Source organism: Epinephelus fuscoguttatus, linkage group LG1, assembly GCF_011397635.1.
Source record: "Epinephelus fuscoguttatus linkage group LG1, E.fuscoguttatus.final_Chr_v1".
Taxonomy (NCBI): Eukaryota; Metazoa; Chordata; class Actinopteri; order Perciformes; family Serranidae; genus Epinephelus; species Epinephelus fuscoguttatus.
In genome coordinates this window covers 10,058,630-10,074,559 of record NC_064752.1, presented here as the reverse complement: position 1 = coordinate 10,074,559, position 15,930 = coordinate 10,058,630, and the positions used below count along the sequence as shown (strand labels likewise).

Sequence of the window (15,930 nt, the reverse complement as noted above, 5' to 3'; positions counted from 1 at the left end):
AGCTAAATCCAGTCAAAATGGAGTCTGAGATAAAAGCTAAACTAGTGCTGCTAAATGCTAATTAGCCTAGCTTAGCAGAGTAGCAGTAACTACCATCTCATCCTCATCCCCTGGTGGGATAAATGTATTTTGATGTGGTTCAGCTCACTTTAAATCACATATTTGAATGTATTAAACTGTTAATTGTTTATTATGATGTTTTAAATCATCAAAAAAAATAAAGCTTTGTCTTATATTAATTCAAAAGAACAAGAAAGCTAAAAGAACAGAACTTTTTCCCCCTAAGAATAAATGTACAATATAAATACAGCAGGGATACTGGTACTCAATTTGCCTTGCTCAGGAGGCAACTTTTGAAAATTGACAGAGGGCCAGGGGCCAGTTCATATATAAACATTAATAATTAATATATAATTAACCCAGACCTCTGTTGGGGGTCAGAGGTATCCTCGCCTGACACCATTTATTACAAACAAGTTCTATTTTGATGCCTCTTTATGCTCTCTGGCACTTGACTTATATTAAAAGTGCATAATTATTTCCAGTATGAATCAATTTATTTTCATTGTGAATTATAAAATTGTCAGCGGGACACACAGCACCCTGTTGCGAGCCAGATTTGACCCATGGGCCACAAAGTTGAGTATCAGTGTACACTCTGTCCCACTGACATTTTATGGGGTAAAATAATCCGATCAAAAAGGCCTTAAATGAAAGCATTAGCTACAACATTATTTTTTATTTTACAGTTTACCTACCAGCCTGAAAACTTTCTTCTGTAGACACCGTTCTCTCACTTTAAAATGCATAATTATAGATCTTAAATAAGAGTAAACATGTATAACCCCCCTGTTCCTCACACTTTGACCTGTTCCCATTATTAGTTTATGACACACTAACACAAAGAAGCTTATGGGCCTTCCTCCCTGCACGTCCAAGTGGGTGTGACCGGCCCACTTCATTTTATGTAATCCACTTCAACTGCTCTCCGTGCAGGAACAGTGTTTCTCCCTCCACTGTGCTTTAATGCACGTCTAAAAGTTCTGAATGGAAAATAACTCATTTCTTAATGACAGGCTTTTTTTTTGTTTTATTTAAGTATAAGGAAACAGTAGAGATTTATGAATGAATGACTGTATTGATTGTCTTAGTTTATGTACTATTCATTTAATAACTAATACCCATGATTATTAAATATGTCATTCAGCAGTATTTATTAATATGATGATTTTTGGTGGCCATGACCACAGTGGAAATAAGTTATATGAACTTTTGTTCAAGTCTGTGTTATGCTTCAGTTTCAATTGTCTTTGTCTGCTTTAAGTGCTTTATGTGTGTTGGTTTATGGCAAAGAAAAGTCAAATCAAGTCAAAGTTATCTAATAATTTATCAAAAAAAGTTTCTAAATGCTTATTTCTGCATGTGTGTATTTAATGCTAGATTTCTTGAATGTGTTTCTTTACTGCTCATCTCTGCTCTTGCTGCTCCTCTCACATATTGTCATGTGACCTGCTATTTTAATGAATATGAGCACCACTAAATATTTATTTTTACGTTTTTTAACTTTGCACATAGACCATAAAAAATACCTGTGCATTATTCAGTCTGAGCTACCCTGATGACTCAGTGACACACTAACCCTGATTATTCTGACATTTTATAAATAATAATAATTTACACTCATGTGACTCCACAAAGAAAATCAATCAAGCTCATGTTACATCAATAAGATATTTATTTGTTGTTTTTTCTTTTCTTTTTTAATGTACAGTAAAGGGAGTTTTTGTTGATGTGAGTCTGTATCAGCCAATCATCTGCAGGCTGATCCAGCCAGCTCGATGCCAATTGGCTGTTTGGTCTCACTCCCACCACCCAACCCTTCTCCCTTTGTGTGCAACAACAACAACAGAAAGGCAACACTTTACAGCACCCAGACACAACACTGTACATGAACCAAACGTGATTCAAACAAGATCTGTAAAAAACATCCGTCTTAATAATGTCATTTAATCTTGCATTCAGTTGTTTTTTTCTTAAACCTAGAAAAATGCCAACAGGGTGAGATCATTTCACATCATTTCAGCATCTTAAAAAAGATTTACTAAGGCAGATAACTGCATGAGTATTATAAGAATTAAACTTGATTTAAAAAACATTTTTAAAAAGTTGATTTCTGCTGGAAACTAGTGGAATCATCTTACCCTGCAAGCAGATTCTTAACACGTTAAGGCTAAATGACTCGATAAGATGGAGATTTTTTTTTTTTTAATATAAAAAAGTCTGTGAACATGAAGCAGAACAAACCTGACCCCGTTCAGTCTGAGGTTTCACTCTGCTGGGAACAAAATGGCTCCCTCAAAGTTTCCCCTTAGGGTGTCAGAATGTCACAGAACTCAACAAAGTCCCTCTGCATGAAATTCTGGCTCTGAATCAGGTCGTCTTCAGAGGGGAAATACTGCATGCTGTCCTCCTGCAAACGCAGATTGTCCCGCTGCAAGCACAGGTTGTCCTCGTGCAGATGCAAACTGTCCTCGTGCAGTACCAGGATCTGTCCTGGTGGCGTTGTTGAGCCATGTGGGTTGGGACTGTCCAAGAGGGCTCCTCTTGCATTCTCCAGGACGCCCAGGTACGAGTCCATGTCTGTGAGCTCCACGTCACTGTCGGAGCTCATGCCACTGTCGCTCCCCACTGAGTCGGAGCGCATGTGTAGCATCTGATACTTCTCGTGCATCAGAAACTGGTTGGTGTTCTTGGGGGCCCGCATCCCCCTCGCTCTGTTTCCTTTGACGTTGACGGGCCGAAGGGACATCATCGGCCTCTCAAAATGTCGGGGATGATTGTAATGAGGATGATGACGCTGAGGGTGCTGGTGGTGGTGATTGCGCCCTCTCGGCCACCCTCCCCCTCCTGTCCTCCGCCCCTGCAGGCGCCCCCTGCAGCTCTTGGTCCAGCCGTGTTTCCTGCGGCTGGATGGGTCCCTCTGCGGAGCCTCTTGTCCATCTTGCTGCTGATGCAGCTGTTGCTGGCAGTGTCTCCTGCACATCATCTCAGATAGCATATTCTTGTCTTTCTTGCAGTCGCCTCCCTTCCTCCCTGCTGCTCTTCTTCACATCCCTGCCCGGTGGCCCACACAACAACAACAAAGAGAGGCTGGTTTGAGGTTTTCTGGCTCAGATCACAAATGACCCTCCTCCCTCAGAGTCTACCTTTTTACTATTCTTTCACTTTTTTTCTTGACCTCTGGCTTTCGCCGATGCATAGCCTGCTCTTCCTCCCCTTGCAGCAGCAGCTTGCCTGCTCGGCTGGCTCCCTGTCACGCCCTCCTGTCTCACTAATCTCTCTTCTTAGCCTCTCTAAGAGTCAAATCAGCGTCTTACAGCTCTGGTTAGTGAACTGAAATGAGCTGCTGAAGGTGATTTAAGCGTCGTCTAGTTGAGTAAAAGCTGTTTTTTTTCTCAGTTTTAGGCCAGTGAGTGGTGCATACTCAGCTCTGACCAGCTCTGACTGTGGCTCTTCCTTCCCCTCTCAGCCTGGATAAAGAGATGGAAGGATCCATTCACAGCTTCAACAGGAGGATGGGGGCAGGGTTAGCAGGTTTCCCCACTGCCGATTAACAACATTGTAATGAGACCATTCCTGCACAGTATTACTTCTGCATATGTTTATTAGACATTACAACATATGTGTTGTTTTACAGGTGTCTCAGTGCATGCTGTGGTCATAATAAGCATTAAGCCTCTCCCTGCAGCAGGATGGTTCACTCCGCTTCAGTTTTAGCAGCTGAAATCTGATCCACAGCTGCTGCTGTTCCTGCCCCCTCTGACAACAGAAACACTGTACAGCAACAACAACCAGCAGCACTGGGGCAGGAGGACAGTGGTTGTTACTGTAATAGCAGTAACAGTAGTTAGTTATTGTGTAATGTACATGCAAGTACTCAACCCACATGGGATTATAAGACACTGAAAACACTGTTTCAGTGGTGAACACTGTTTTTTAAATACAGCATTACATTACAAACTGGTTGTCTTTTGTCTACAAACAGAATCTGCTCAAAATAGATTCTTTATCTAAAACACAACTCAATATTATAGCCACCTCCTGGCCACCTCCTGGGCACTGCTGAGGTGCCCTTGAGCAAGGCACCGAACCCCCCAACCGCTCGGGGTGCCTGACCAAGGGCAGCCCCCTCACTCTGACATCGCTCCACTTTGTGCATGTGTGTGTCTTTCGGACCTGTGTGTAATCGACAAGCAAGAGTGAAAACATTGAATTTCCCCTCGGGGATTAATAAAAAGTAAATAAACTAAAATAAAATAAACACAGATGGAAGTCTGCACCTTGTTTATCGTCCACAGAATGAGGATCTCTTACTTATTCAGTCTCTCTTTCAAACTCAGTGCAGACTGTACTGGATCAGTGTTTGAGTGCTTGGGTAGAAATGGACAGTATTTTATGGTGGCGCATCATTGCATCTCGCCGGTAAAGAAGCTAAAATTAGCACGTTTATCCAGGTGTTGTACTTCAATCAGTGCTGATAAATACGCGTGACTACTGCAGAGAGATTTGACCCAGAAGTGAATGCTGATTGTAACCTTTTCCATCACATTAAATGCACAGCTGTTAGTGGGTGTTAGTAGGTTTTTTGTGCAGTGGAAAAGAGGCTTTATGTTCAATCTCCCAGTAAAATGCATCCCACTGACTCTATTGATTGCCTTACATTTCATCTAGTGCAGTGGTGTAAGGTAGTTACAATGGGCCCCAGTGCATGCTATTATGACGGGCCTAGTTACACACACACACACACACACACACACACACACAGAGTTTTAGGCATATATATATTTTACCAACGGTGTGTCTTACTGCTGCTTTTATCTTCTATCTGCTTGCAGATGTGTCCAGTTTGTCAGTTTTGAGAGATTTGCACCTAAACTAGCTGCTGTAAATCTTGATATGGGCCACTGACATACATATTACCCAGCAATCATCATGTGTATATGACAAAAACTACAAAAGAAAAGAGGAAATTACAGTTAAATTAGGGTTTTTTTAAATAGATTATGCAGAATAAGAATATAATTTTGTTATAGACTGATACTATTTTACAACAATAGAAAACCATAATGGAGATGGGTTTGTGTTTTTGAGGGTATATATAGAAAATTGCACCATTTTCTTTATTAACTTGAGTTCTTCTTTGGTGGCAATCAGACCCTCCACCCCAAGGGCCCCAGTGCAACCTTACCACTTCCACAATCTATATTAACGCCCCTGATCCAGTGCCACCACAAGGTTCATATTTGAGAGTTTAGTGAAAAATCTCAGCACTTTTGGATAGATTTCCATGAAATTTGGTTTAAGACATCCACATCCCCCTCAGCATGAATAGTAAAAACTTTATGATCCCTTGACTTTTCGTCTGGCAGCATCATCAGTTCAAAGTTTTCACTTGGATTCTTTGGTTTATGAGCAAATGGAGTCTGCATGCTCACATTAGCATTTAGCTCTAAGCACAGGTGTGCCTGCATACAGCCTCACAGCAGCTTCACTGTAGATTGGTAGTCTTATTTATAATCATCTAGCCAGAAGAAGTAATCATAAATGACCTTTTGCCAAATAAATACAGCCCCTTAATCAGTTAAATGATCGATAAAACCTGAACTTTGTGTTTAGTGTCACCTTTATCACACAAAGCATTTCCACTTGAAGAAGAGCATTAAAACTAATATGGCTTCCTGCAGCTATTATAAACACAGCTATCTCCAATATTTCAATCTGTTCAGTTCAAAGATACTTTATGTAGGTCAATTGAATCTAACAAAGGAGAGACCACATGATGACAACTGATGTGTGTTTGCAGCTGCACCAGTGACCCCATGTGGCAGTGTTGTATAATACACAGAGCAGTTTGAGGCAGAGGGAGAGGTTGGTGTTTATGTCATCCATCCAGAAACAGTCTTGGCTGCTTTAAAGGGGAACACCAACTAAATTGAAAATACCAATACGTCATTTCCACAGCCTGGAAAAGCTTGATCAATATTTGTGAACATGAGCTGTTCTCACTAAAAGCCAGAGACCAGAGAAGTCTCAAACTTGTGATGTCATAGGGTATAAAGTCTGGAGCTGCTCCATAGACAATGAATGGACTGATTTTGTGCATCAGTGTGTTTGTTTTCTTTTTTGTACCCAAATAAACTTTGTTCTATTGTAGTGTTCTCACCTCTGAAACAGAGAGATCATTCTCCTGGGTGCTCTCAGTGTTGACTGTAACAACTTTCCCAATGAACTGTCCAACATTCCATACTACATGCTATTTAATAAGCTTAAATTTAAGTGTTAAGAATTTGAGAAGGTAAGTTATATAGTTTCAAATTTATTTTTAAATTACCGGTAGAGCTGAGGATGGCAAGGGCTTACCATAGTTACGCATCTCCAACTGGCAACGAGGCTCTAAGGAAGTAATGTGTTAATCACGGCTCAGTACATCCAAAAAGATATCTACTATTGTATGGGAACTTGGAGTAGAGCCACTGCTCCTTCGCCTCAAAAGGGGTCAGATAAGGCGGTTTGGACATCTGATCAGGATGCCTCCTGGGCGCCTCCTATTAGAGGTGTTCTGGGCACGTTCCACTGGTAGGAGGCCCCGGGGCAGACCCAGAACACACTGGAGGGATTACATATCTCATCTGGCCTGGGAACGCCTTGCGTACCCCAGGAGGAACCAGGAAGCATTGCTGGGAGAGAGATGTCTGGGGTGCTTTGCTTGGCCTGCTGCCCCCGTGACCCAGCCCCGGATAAGCAGGTGGAAATGGATGGATGGACATACTACTGTTTATGTGAACAAAAGCATGTTGAAAGATAGTACACATATTGGGTATGTAGTGCATAGTAGTGTTGTAGTCAAGACCGCACCAATGGAGACCAAGACATGACAGAGACCAGAGAGTACTGAGACCGAGACAAGACCAAGACATTTGAAGGCCGAGACCAAGACCATATATATCAAAGGAAAATCATAACAAAACATCAAAATGTGAGGTTTTTTTTAATGTAAGTTTGCTTTTAAATAAATATAACAACAAAAACAATATCTGCTCTGTTGTTGCAGAGCACAATGAAACAAATCTTAGCAAACTTCTTGTTTCACTTTTTGAAAAAGTTCACCCTATCAAAACTGAACTGACCTGACAAGTCACAATAAACCTTTCATTTCAGAGAGAAAGAATGAAAAACCGTAAAGAACAAGGCCTAAATTAACCTTTGTATTGTTCTCCGGGGTCGCCATCTGTTTTGACTGTTCCTTCTCTCCTTCCTTCCTCCCTCCCCCCTTCTCTCTGTCTTTCCTCCCTCCTCCCTTCCTTCTGTCCTTCCTCCCTCCTTCTCTCTTTCTTTCCTCCCTCCTCCCTTCCTTCTCTCCTTCCTTCCTCCCTCCCTGTCTCTTTTTTCCTTCCTTCTTCCCCTCCTTCCCTTTCTTTCCTCCCTCCTTTCCTTCCCTCCTCCCTTTCTCTTTTTTCCTTCCTTCTTCCCCTCCCTCTCTGTCTTTCCTCCTGTCACAAATAAACTCCTTGTGTTGTGTGAAACCAAATCAAATAATTGTTGGCAGACATCTTTCACGACGATGAGTTCACGCAGCCTCTCCTTCTGCCGTCTCCATCCTCTGTGTGCAGGGGGTGTGTCAGTCACTCACAGTGACACCGGGCAGGTAGCAGCTGCAGCTGGGGGAAATCTTTATGCTACCAATGATTTGAAGTTATTAGCTGTTTTTGAGATGGTCTTTTTCACTCTTATCAGTAAAGCACGGGCAAAAAGCATCAGTGGTGGTCTCGACCGGTCTCGTTCAAAAACCCAAGTCCGCCCAGTCCGAGACCGAGACAAGACCGAGTAAAAATGCCCTCGATTCCGAGACGAGACCAAGACCCTCAAAAGACTGATCTCGAGTACTACAACACTAGTACATAGTATGGGATTTCGGATGCAGCATCTGCCTATGGAGCAGTTCCAGACCGTATGCTTGATGACATCACAAGTTTGAGTTTTAGCACTCTAGCTTTTAAAGTTGGGAGATAGATGTTCATATTTACTTGTATTTTTGGACAGTCTTTGACCATAGAAATAACATTTATGAATTTTAAAAATAGGCATAGTTCCCCTTTAAGAGATTCATCTGTTATACCTCACCACAACTGACACCATAATAGTGTTTCTTAAAATGTTTAAGTTTGTCCTGAGAGTTGATGGAGTCACTGGTGTGTGCACAGTCCAGGACAGTTTGAGTTTGGGAAGCTGATTGCTTTTTCTCTGAAAATGGATTTCGCTGTGGCTGATTCTTGTTATGGAGACCAGTATCTAGCTTTTAGTCTAGCTTTTATTTAATTGCTCTTCTTTTATTGTTATTATTATAGCACTTTTTTTTTTTTTTTTTTTTTTTTTTTACAGTAGGCCTATTTTATTGTTATCATTTTAATCTAGTTCTTCCTATTTACTTTAGTTCTTCAATCTTCTTTTTATTTCTATTTTACTTGTACTTTTACTGGTATTATGGCTCATAAATCCAGGCTACCTTATTACATTTTCATCATTCCTATTGTCTCGTGTGCTGTTGTCTCAGATTATTTAATTGTTTTGGTCTTTTTGTTGTTTTTACGGCCTATACTTGTTCCGTCTTGTAATCAGCTTATAAATTACCTGTGAGGAACTTTGGACTAAAATAAAATTAAATAAAATAGAAATTAAATGTGCATTGAAATAAAAAATAAAATGTGCATTATGCTACAGTGTTTAGCACTAATATGTAAGATATTAAAAATGAAATATTAAAAATAAAATACATACTGTCACTGTGCTGAGGCTGTAAGTGTGAAAATTTAACTACAATATATACATCAGTAGAATAAAACAATAATAGTTGTTTCCTTGATTATTTCAGTGTAGCTATTTAATACTTCTTCTCCACTGTAATAGAGGGAAATATTGTACTTTTACTGCACTATATAATTAACAAATAAACTATGATGCATAATGATTACATAATAAATTATTCTGCAGTAAAAAAAAAAAAAAAGTTAAATTAGCTCCACCTTTAGCTGCAATATTAAAGTGATTCTGAAATGGGCCATTCTGCTTAATGACAGCTTTTAATTTTGCTGCTTTATTATGGTACTAATACTTCAAGTAAGGTTTTGAATGCAGGACTTTTACTTGTAATAAAATATCTACATATTTTGGTGTTGCTACTTTTACTAAACTATATCTGAGCACTTTTTCCACAGCTGTACACCTGCCTTGCCTCAGCTGCTTCTCATATTAGTAAAATATGTCCTTCAAATCTTCATTTAATAAAACTGTGCTTTGTTTTAAACAGATATGTCTCTAATGTTCCCAGTTACTGCACTGGATTTGTCACTTGTTGGGCTCTGCCCTAGAAATATTTTGCAGCCAGGTCACAGCACCACTCCTCTTACATGGATGTATTAGGTCGGTTACCTCATACTGCACCTATGTCTCCCACTGTCATCACTGTTACTGAGCTGCTATTAATAAACAGTCATAATGCTGCGATAAATATTTGGAAGATGAGTCATGTTCCTCTTATCGGACAAAGAGGACACATTTCGGTCATTTTCTTCTTTTGTAGTTTTATTTAAGCTTTATTGTTTGAGTAATCTTGTACCGTTACCTTACTACCCATTCGATAATCGTATGTTTGATAAACGTTTAACAAGACACAGATTTTCCTGACATGAAGACGTAGAGAACAGTATGTCCCAGCACAAAGGCAGACTAATAAAGTTAGAGGGTTTTGAAAGCGATCAGCTGCTCCGTGCGGCACCACAACAAACATGGCGGCGGGAGGCGGCTAACGGCTAGCTGAAGGGAATTGCTGGGAAACCTCTAAAGCCGTTTTCTTGTAGAGGCTTTTTTAAACTAAATTACAGAAATCATTTACTTCGTAGTAATCTCAAAATGGAGTCCGCCCCCTTTCCAGAGGAGGTTTCGGAGAGGAAAGTGTGTGTTGTCGGGTCGGAGCTGGTGGAAAACTACACAGTAAGCTACGTCCGGGACCTTTAGCGTAGCACCCGTTAGCTTAGCTTAGCTTGTAGCTACACTTAGCTTTTGGTCTGTGAAAGTGACAGTGAGTTAATGTTGGAGAAAAACGCTATCAGTGGAAACATTATCTGCTCAGTTATTCTACCTTTCCCCTGTCAGTCGTTATGTCTTTGTCCTCCGAGGCTGGACTATAAGAAACGAAAGTACTGATAAGCTAACTGCTAGCTGCCGGGCTATCTGAGCTGTCATAATGTATTTTCAACGTTCCCTACAGACCTGACAGCCCAATGCAGCTTTTTATTTCTCGGTCAGAGACGATATTTAATGTATTTATGATGTAACTGTCTGAACTGGAACGTTTGACAGACAGGCAACCGCTGACATGGCAGGAAAAAAATAATGATTGTTCACCACAGCTCCTCAAATTATCTGTTTTTAACATCTAGATTTAAAAGATATATCCTTTATGTACAAAGGCAACAGCACCATGACATCCACAACATTCAGATGACAAACCCTTTATAAAAGCCAGGTAGTTTTCTTTGCTAAACATTTAAACAAATCATTACTGAAGCAATTTTCGTCCAGTAAAAGAAAAAACAACAGTTCAATTAGGAGTGATAATTTATAGGGCAATAAAATGTATGACTTTCTACAGTAATCATGAGATGAGTAAAAATTATCTTGTTTTAGATGTATTCGTATGAGCATTGTTGAAGGAAGCCTGAGATCTAAGATTGTCAATGCCAACACGTCCTTCTTTATATTGATGTGCATATGACAAAAATAACTTGAAGGTTCACCATTGACATTGGACATCAGCTCAAGGTCCGCTTACAGGGACCGTTATGAAGCTTTCAGCTACATCCCACCGTCATCCTCGGTCTATTGGGCTTTCATAGAAATTGTTCAAGTGTTATCACTCCAGCAAAGTGTAGAACGTAGTTCACCTGACAACAGGTGGATGTGTTTAGAGGGGAGATGGTTCAAAGCTGGTGTTTGAGCATTCTTTATCCCTGCAGCTCAGGAAGCAGTATTTAATTCAGAGAAGTTGTTACAACTGAATGACCTGCTGGTGTGTTTTAGGTCTACATCATCGAGGTGTCAGATGGAGAGCACAAATGGTCTGTGAAGCACCGCTACAGTGACTTCCATGATCTCCATGAGAAGGTAAAAGACTGATGTTTTGTCAAAGACTGTTACCTGCTAATATATGTGTCACCTACCTAAACCTGAACCAAACCTTTAGGCCTAACCCTAACCACTGAGGGGGGCGCTACGCATCAACAGAAGTGAAACACTGTTTGACGATCACTTTCACTTCAGCTCATTCAGAATGCGGCTGCAAGGGTCGTGACAAAAACTAGGAAATATGACCACATTGCTCCAAAAAAATCCTTACACTGGCTACCTGTCACTCAGAGAACTGATTTCAAAATCTCACTCCTTGTGTATAAATCACAAGCGCCCAAATATATCTCTGACATCCTGATAGAAGAACCTTCTAGGACCCTTAGGACATCTGGTGCTGGCCTACTGACAGTCCCAAGAGTGAGAACAAAAGATGGTGAAGTAGCATTTTGTTATCATGCAGCACAAACCTAGAATATCCTCCCAGATCATGTTCGACAAGCCCGACTCTGGTCACTTTACATCAAAGTTAAAAATGTTCCTTTTTTACATCACAAGCTCCCTCTCGTAATGACTGCAAATTCATCGTTAAACTCATCAGTCATTTTAATCTTCTTATCTTTGAATTACTCTGGTGCGTGAGATGTGCGATACAAGTAAAGCTGCCTTGACTTTCACCCAACATTGATTTTGTACTCCATCCAGGTAAACTAACAGCAAGACAAATATTTTTGAATTCAGTTTTGTGCTGTGATGCATGAAGCAGTGTTTCTTACACTAAGTTTACCACTGCTTAACTAAAGCACTACAGCGTATTGGTCAATGTTATAATGCCACAAGAAACCATATTTAAATAATAATTATTAGAGATGCACAATTTGGACTTCAGGGGCCAATAATTGTGATTGTCCATCTTGCAATTGAAAGAATGTGAAGTGGACAATAAAGTCTGCCTTTCTGAATACAACGTTTACAAACACTTTGTCGTAAGACTGGCCAATTCTACTGACATCCTTTTTTCTGTTACTTGTGCTAACAAGCAGCAGTGCAACTGATGTTTACCTGTGAGACATTATACTTATCCTAATTATACTTGTGGTGTTCATTCACAGTCACAAAGTAACCACACCCCACTGCTGTTGTAAGAAAAGCTCCACATTACCGGATGGAATTCTTCCCTTAAATTCCATTATCGGAACAATGATTAATAATTTATATTTCTCATTTATCAGAAGATAAAATACTGGCTACGGATATACTGTGCATCCCCACCCATTAATAACCATCATGCATTATGTCAGTGAAGCACCACATCCGTTCCTTGAGTGCATTATTGCACAACTTTGACCAAATAATGTTGACCAAAGTTTGACTGTAATTGATTACCAGTGTGCTGTCTGAAAAGTGGTTGGCAGTAATGTACAGCAAATGTGATTTGAATTGAATGTGCTAAATCATAAAAATGACAGTATTACCCTTTTGAAAACTTAAGTTATTTATCCATGTTGAGCCCTGTGGGACATACGGCTGTTTTAAAAACTTTTGGAGTGTCTTAATTCATTCAAACTTGTAAGGGAACAGAGAGGAGGAACTTCCGACTGTGGTGAAAATACCTCTGGGTTTACACTTCTCTTACACACAAATCCTGTAACTAGCGATTAGTTTCAGCGATTAGATTTTGATGAGTTTGTTTATTATTTCCTTGATTAATTAATAAATCATTTATACAGTGGTAAAAATGTTTGTCACAATTTTTTAGAGTCCAAGCTGAAGTTTGTAAATATCTTGTTTTATCTGACCAGCAGTCCAAATCCCAAACATATTCAGTTTACAAAATGTAAAACAGAGAAGAGAAGCGATTCTTCACATTGGAGAAGCAGCACCCAGAAAGTGTTTGACATTCTCACGTAGTAACTTAACGTTTTTTCTTGACGTGTTTCCCCTCAGCTGACGGCAGAGAAGAAGGTAGACAGACGGTTGCTTCCTCCAAAGAAGATGTTGGGGAAGAACTCGAAAAGTCTGGTGGAGCGGCGACAGAAGGAGCTGGAGCTCTACCTGCAGACACTGCTACAGCAGTTCCCACAGGCCACACCCGCGCCGCTCGCCTGCTTCTTGCACTTTCACCTCTATGTGAGTATGCCTGAGGCACATGCACAGTAACCTGTTCAGGTGCTTCAGACTTATGGTGCCGCACCTGATAGTACTCAGGCTGCGGGTACTAGTATGTGGACTTGTGAGCATTGCAGCTATATGATGCAGTTGAACATGTGATTTGACACCATAGGCATTCATCTGCTGCTATAACCTGGCTGCAGGGATCTGCTCCCATTCAGCCACAAGAGTATTAATGAGGTCCAGCACTGATGTTGGTGATGAGGTCTGGTTCACAGCTGGCATTCCAGTTCATCCCAAAGGTTTAGGGTGGGGTTGCGGTCAGGGCTCTGTGCAGGCCAGACAACTTCTTCCACTCCAAACTGGGAAAGCATTTTTTTTATGGATCTGGCTTTGTGCATGGCAGGCGTCGTCATGTTGAAACATGAAACGAACTTCACCAAACAGCACAACAGTTTAATAGGTTCCTGTTAATCTCCAGTTATTAATTATTGGTCTTCCATAAAGCTGGAGGACTTTATAAAGTAACGATGCCAACCATTCTCTGGTTGCTGCTTCTCCAGTGTGAGGATTTGCTGCTTGTCTGTGTTGTTTATAATTGTAAACTGAATGTCTTTTGATTTTGAAAGGTTGGTCTGAGAAAAAGAGCAACTTGAAGTCGTCAGCTCTGGAAAATTGTGAATTTTGTTCACTGTTTTAAGACATTTTATAGATAAAACATTTAGTAATCGAAAAGATAATTGTGAGATAAACTCAACATGTGTATCAAGATAAAAATCTTGTCTGGTAATTGGCTGCTCTCTTTTTTTAAAATGCTGTGATACAACCTTTACTGCACTAAAACCAGATACAAAAGGCTTTTATTTCACTTGTCTCAGTTGTGTCTCAACTTGTTGTGTTCTGATTCTTAACACAGTGGTCATGTCAGAAGTTGCTGATTGGCTGAAAACTGTTTGGTGTGTCATAGGATAAAATATAATGAGAGTGTGTAAATGGTGATTATTTCAGAGGTTGAGAAGCTCTGCTGGAGGCTGGTGTTAGCAGCACTTTAAGGCTTTGTGATGTCAGTGACAGTGGTCATATGATGTCAGTACAACAACAGAGCAGTGTTGTTTGAGCCCTCAGGACTCTGCAGAGTAAACAGCGGACAGAGAAACCCTCTGATGTGAGGAGAGATGGTCACCACGTGACTGTCACAGATGATTTTAGAAAAGAGTTTAATTGCTGTTTATTATAAAGCTACATTAATGCTGCACATAACTGCTGTATATGTAACTGTGGTGGAAACAACTGAAACATGATGTTCACTGTGCGAGGTGAGCTTCAGGCCTCTGCAAGTGTTGCTTAGTTCTTCAAATCTAGTTTAACTTATCCAGGCTAGCATGACATTATCCAGCTAAATACACACACCGGCCACTTTATTAGGTACACCTTGCTAGTACTGGATTGGACTTCCTTTTGCATACAAGACTGCCTTAATTCTTCGTGACATAGATTCAAGAAAGTGCTGGAAACATTCCTCAGAGATTTTGGTCCATATTGACATGAGAGAACCACATCCAAAGGTGCTCTATTGGACTGAGATCTGGTGACTGTGGAGGCCATTGGAGTACAGTGAACTCATTGTCATGTTCAAGAAACCAGTTTGAGATGATGTGAGCTTTGTGACATGGTGCGTTATCCTGCTGGAAGTAGCCATCAGAAGATGGGTACACTGTGGTCGTAAAGGGATGGACACGGTCAGCAACAATACTCAGGTAGGCTGTGGTGTTTAAACCATGCTCAGTTGGTACTGAGGGGCCCAGTGTGTGCCAAGAAAATCTCCCCCACACCATTACACCACCACCAGCAGCCTGAACCGTTGATACAAGGCAGGATGGATCCATGCTTTCATGTTGTTTACACCAAATTCTGACCCTACCATCTGAATGTGGCAGCAGAAATCCAGACTCATCAGACCAGGCAACGTTTTTCCAATCTTCTATTGTCCAGTTTTGGTGAGCCTGTGTGAACTGTAGCCTCAGTTTCCTGTTGTTAGCTGACAGGAGTGGCACCTGGTGTGGTCTTCTGCTGCTGTAGCCCATCTGCTTCAAGGTTGGACGTGTTGTTGGTTCAGAGATGGTCTTCTGCAGACCTTGGTTGTAACCAGTGGTTATTTGAGTCACTGTTGCCTTTCTATCATCTTGAACCAGTCTGGCCATTCTCCTCTGACCTCAGAGAACTGCTGCTTACTGGAGGAGCAGTTTAACAGATGTACCTAATAAAGTGCCTGGCGAGTGTATGTAGATAAGAGGTTTGATTTGTCAATTTTCTATGAAGCTACGTCGACAAAACAGTGTGTTCAAAACATTTATCAAGAAAGGCAACAGCAAACATCAGTAGAGAGTACAAACCATGTCCAGCTGTCTGCCGAGCAGGAAGGGATTCCAGTTTTTAACAAACTCCTTGTCTCTTTCAGGAAATCAACGGCATCACAGCAGCTCTGGCTGAAGAGTTGTTCCATAAAGGTTAGCTTCCTTCCTGACATTTGACCTTTTCCCCCTCATCTAGTGTTTCTGCAACTGTGTTAACAATTAAGGAAATTCCTTCAGTGGAGTTGTGTGTTTCCACCCTGTGTAGCTCCCTGTAGTTGTCACT

The 15,930-nt window shown here is 40.7% G+C and overlaps 2 protein-coding genes across 3 annotated transcripts in view; one reads left to right on the top strand and one right to left on the bottom strand.

Moving 5' to 3' along the window:
* Nucleotides 1-1,712: 1,712 nt before the first annotated feature.
* wu:fb55g09 (coiled-coil domain-containing glutamate-rich protein 1) lies at nucleotides 1,713-3,516 on the bottom strand. The gene has a single exon (XM_049584454.1). It carries the CDS (start codon nucleotides 3,056-3,058, stop codon nucleotides 2,369-2,371), a length of 690 nt encoding a protein of 229 aa, XP_049440411.1. The 5' UTR covers nucleotides 3,059-3,516; the 3' UTR covers nucleotides 1,713-2,368.
* Nucleotides 3,517-9,830: 6,314 nt separating this feature from the next.
* Nucleotides 9,831-15,930, top strand: part of nisch (nischarin) — a 46,433-nt gene continuing 40,333 nt past the window's right edge. For both annotated transcript variants that reach the window (XM_049578032.1, XM_049578039.1), the window contains exons 1-4: nucleotides 9,831-10,047; nucleotides 11,137-11,220; nucleotides 13,129-13,311; nucleotides 15,752-15,800. In XM_049578032.1, coding sequence (XP_049433989.1) covers nucleotides 9,967-10,047; nucleotides 11,137-11,220; nucleotides 13,129-13,311; nucleotides 15,752-15,800 — 397 coding nt within the window. In that variant the 5' untranslated portion in view covers nucleotides 9,831-9,966. The remainder of the gene's footprint in view (nucleotides 10,048-11,136; nucleotides 11,221-13,128; nucleotides 13,312-15,751; nucleotides 15,801-15,930) is intronic.

What these genes read in the sequence shown, in the direction of transcription:
- wu:fb55g09 (XM_049584454.1), bottom strand. Translation starts at nt 3,058, where the DNA reads ATGCTATCTGAGATGATGTGCAGGAGACACTGCCAGCAACAGCTGCAT.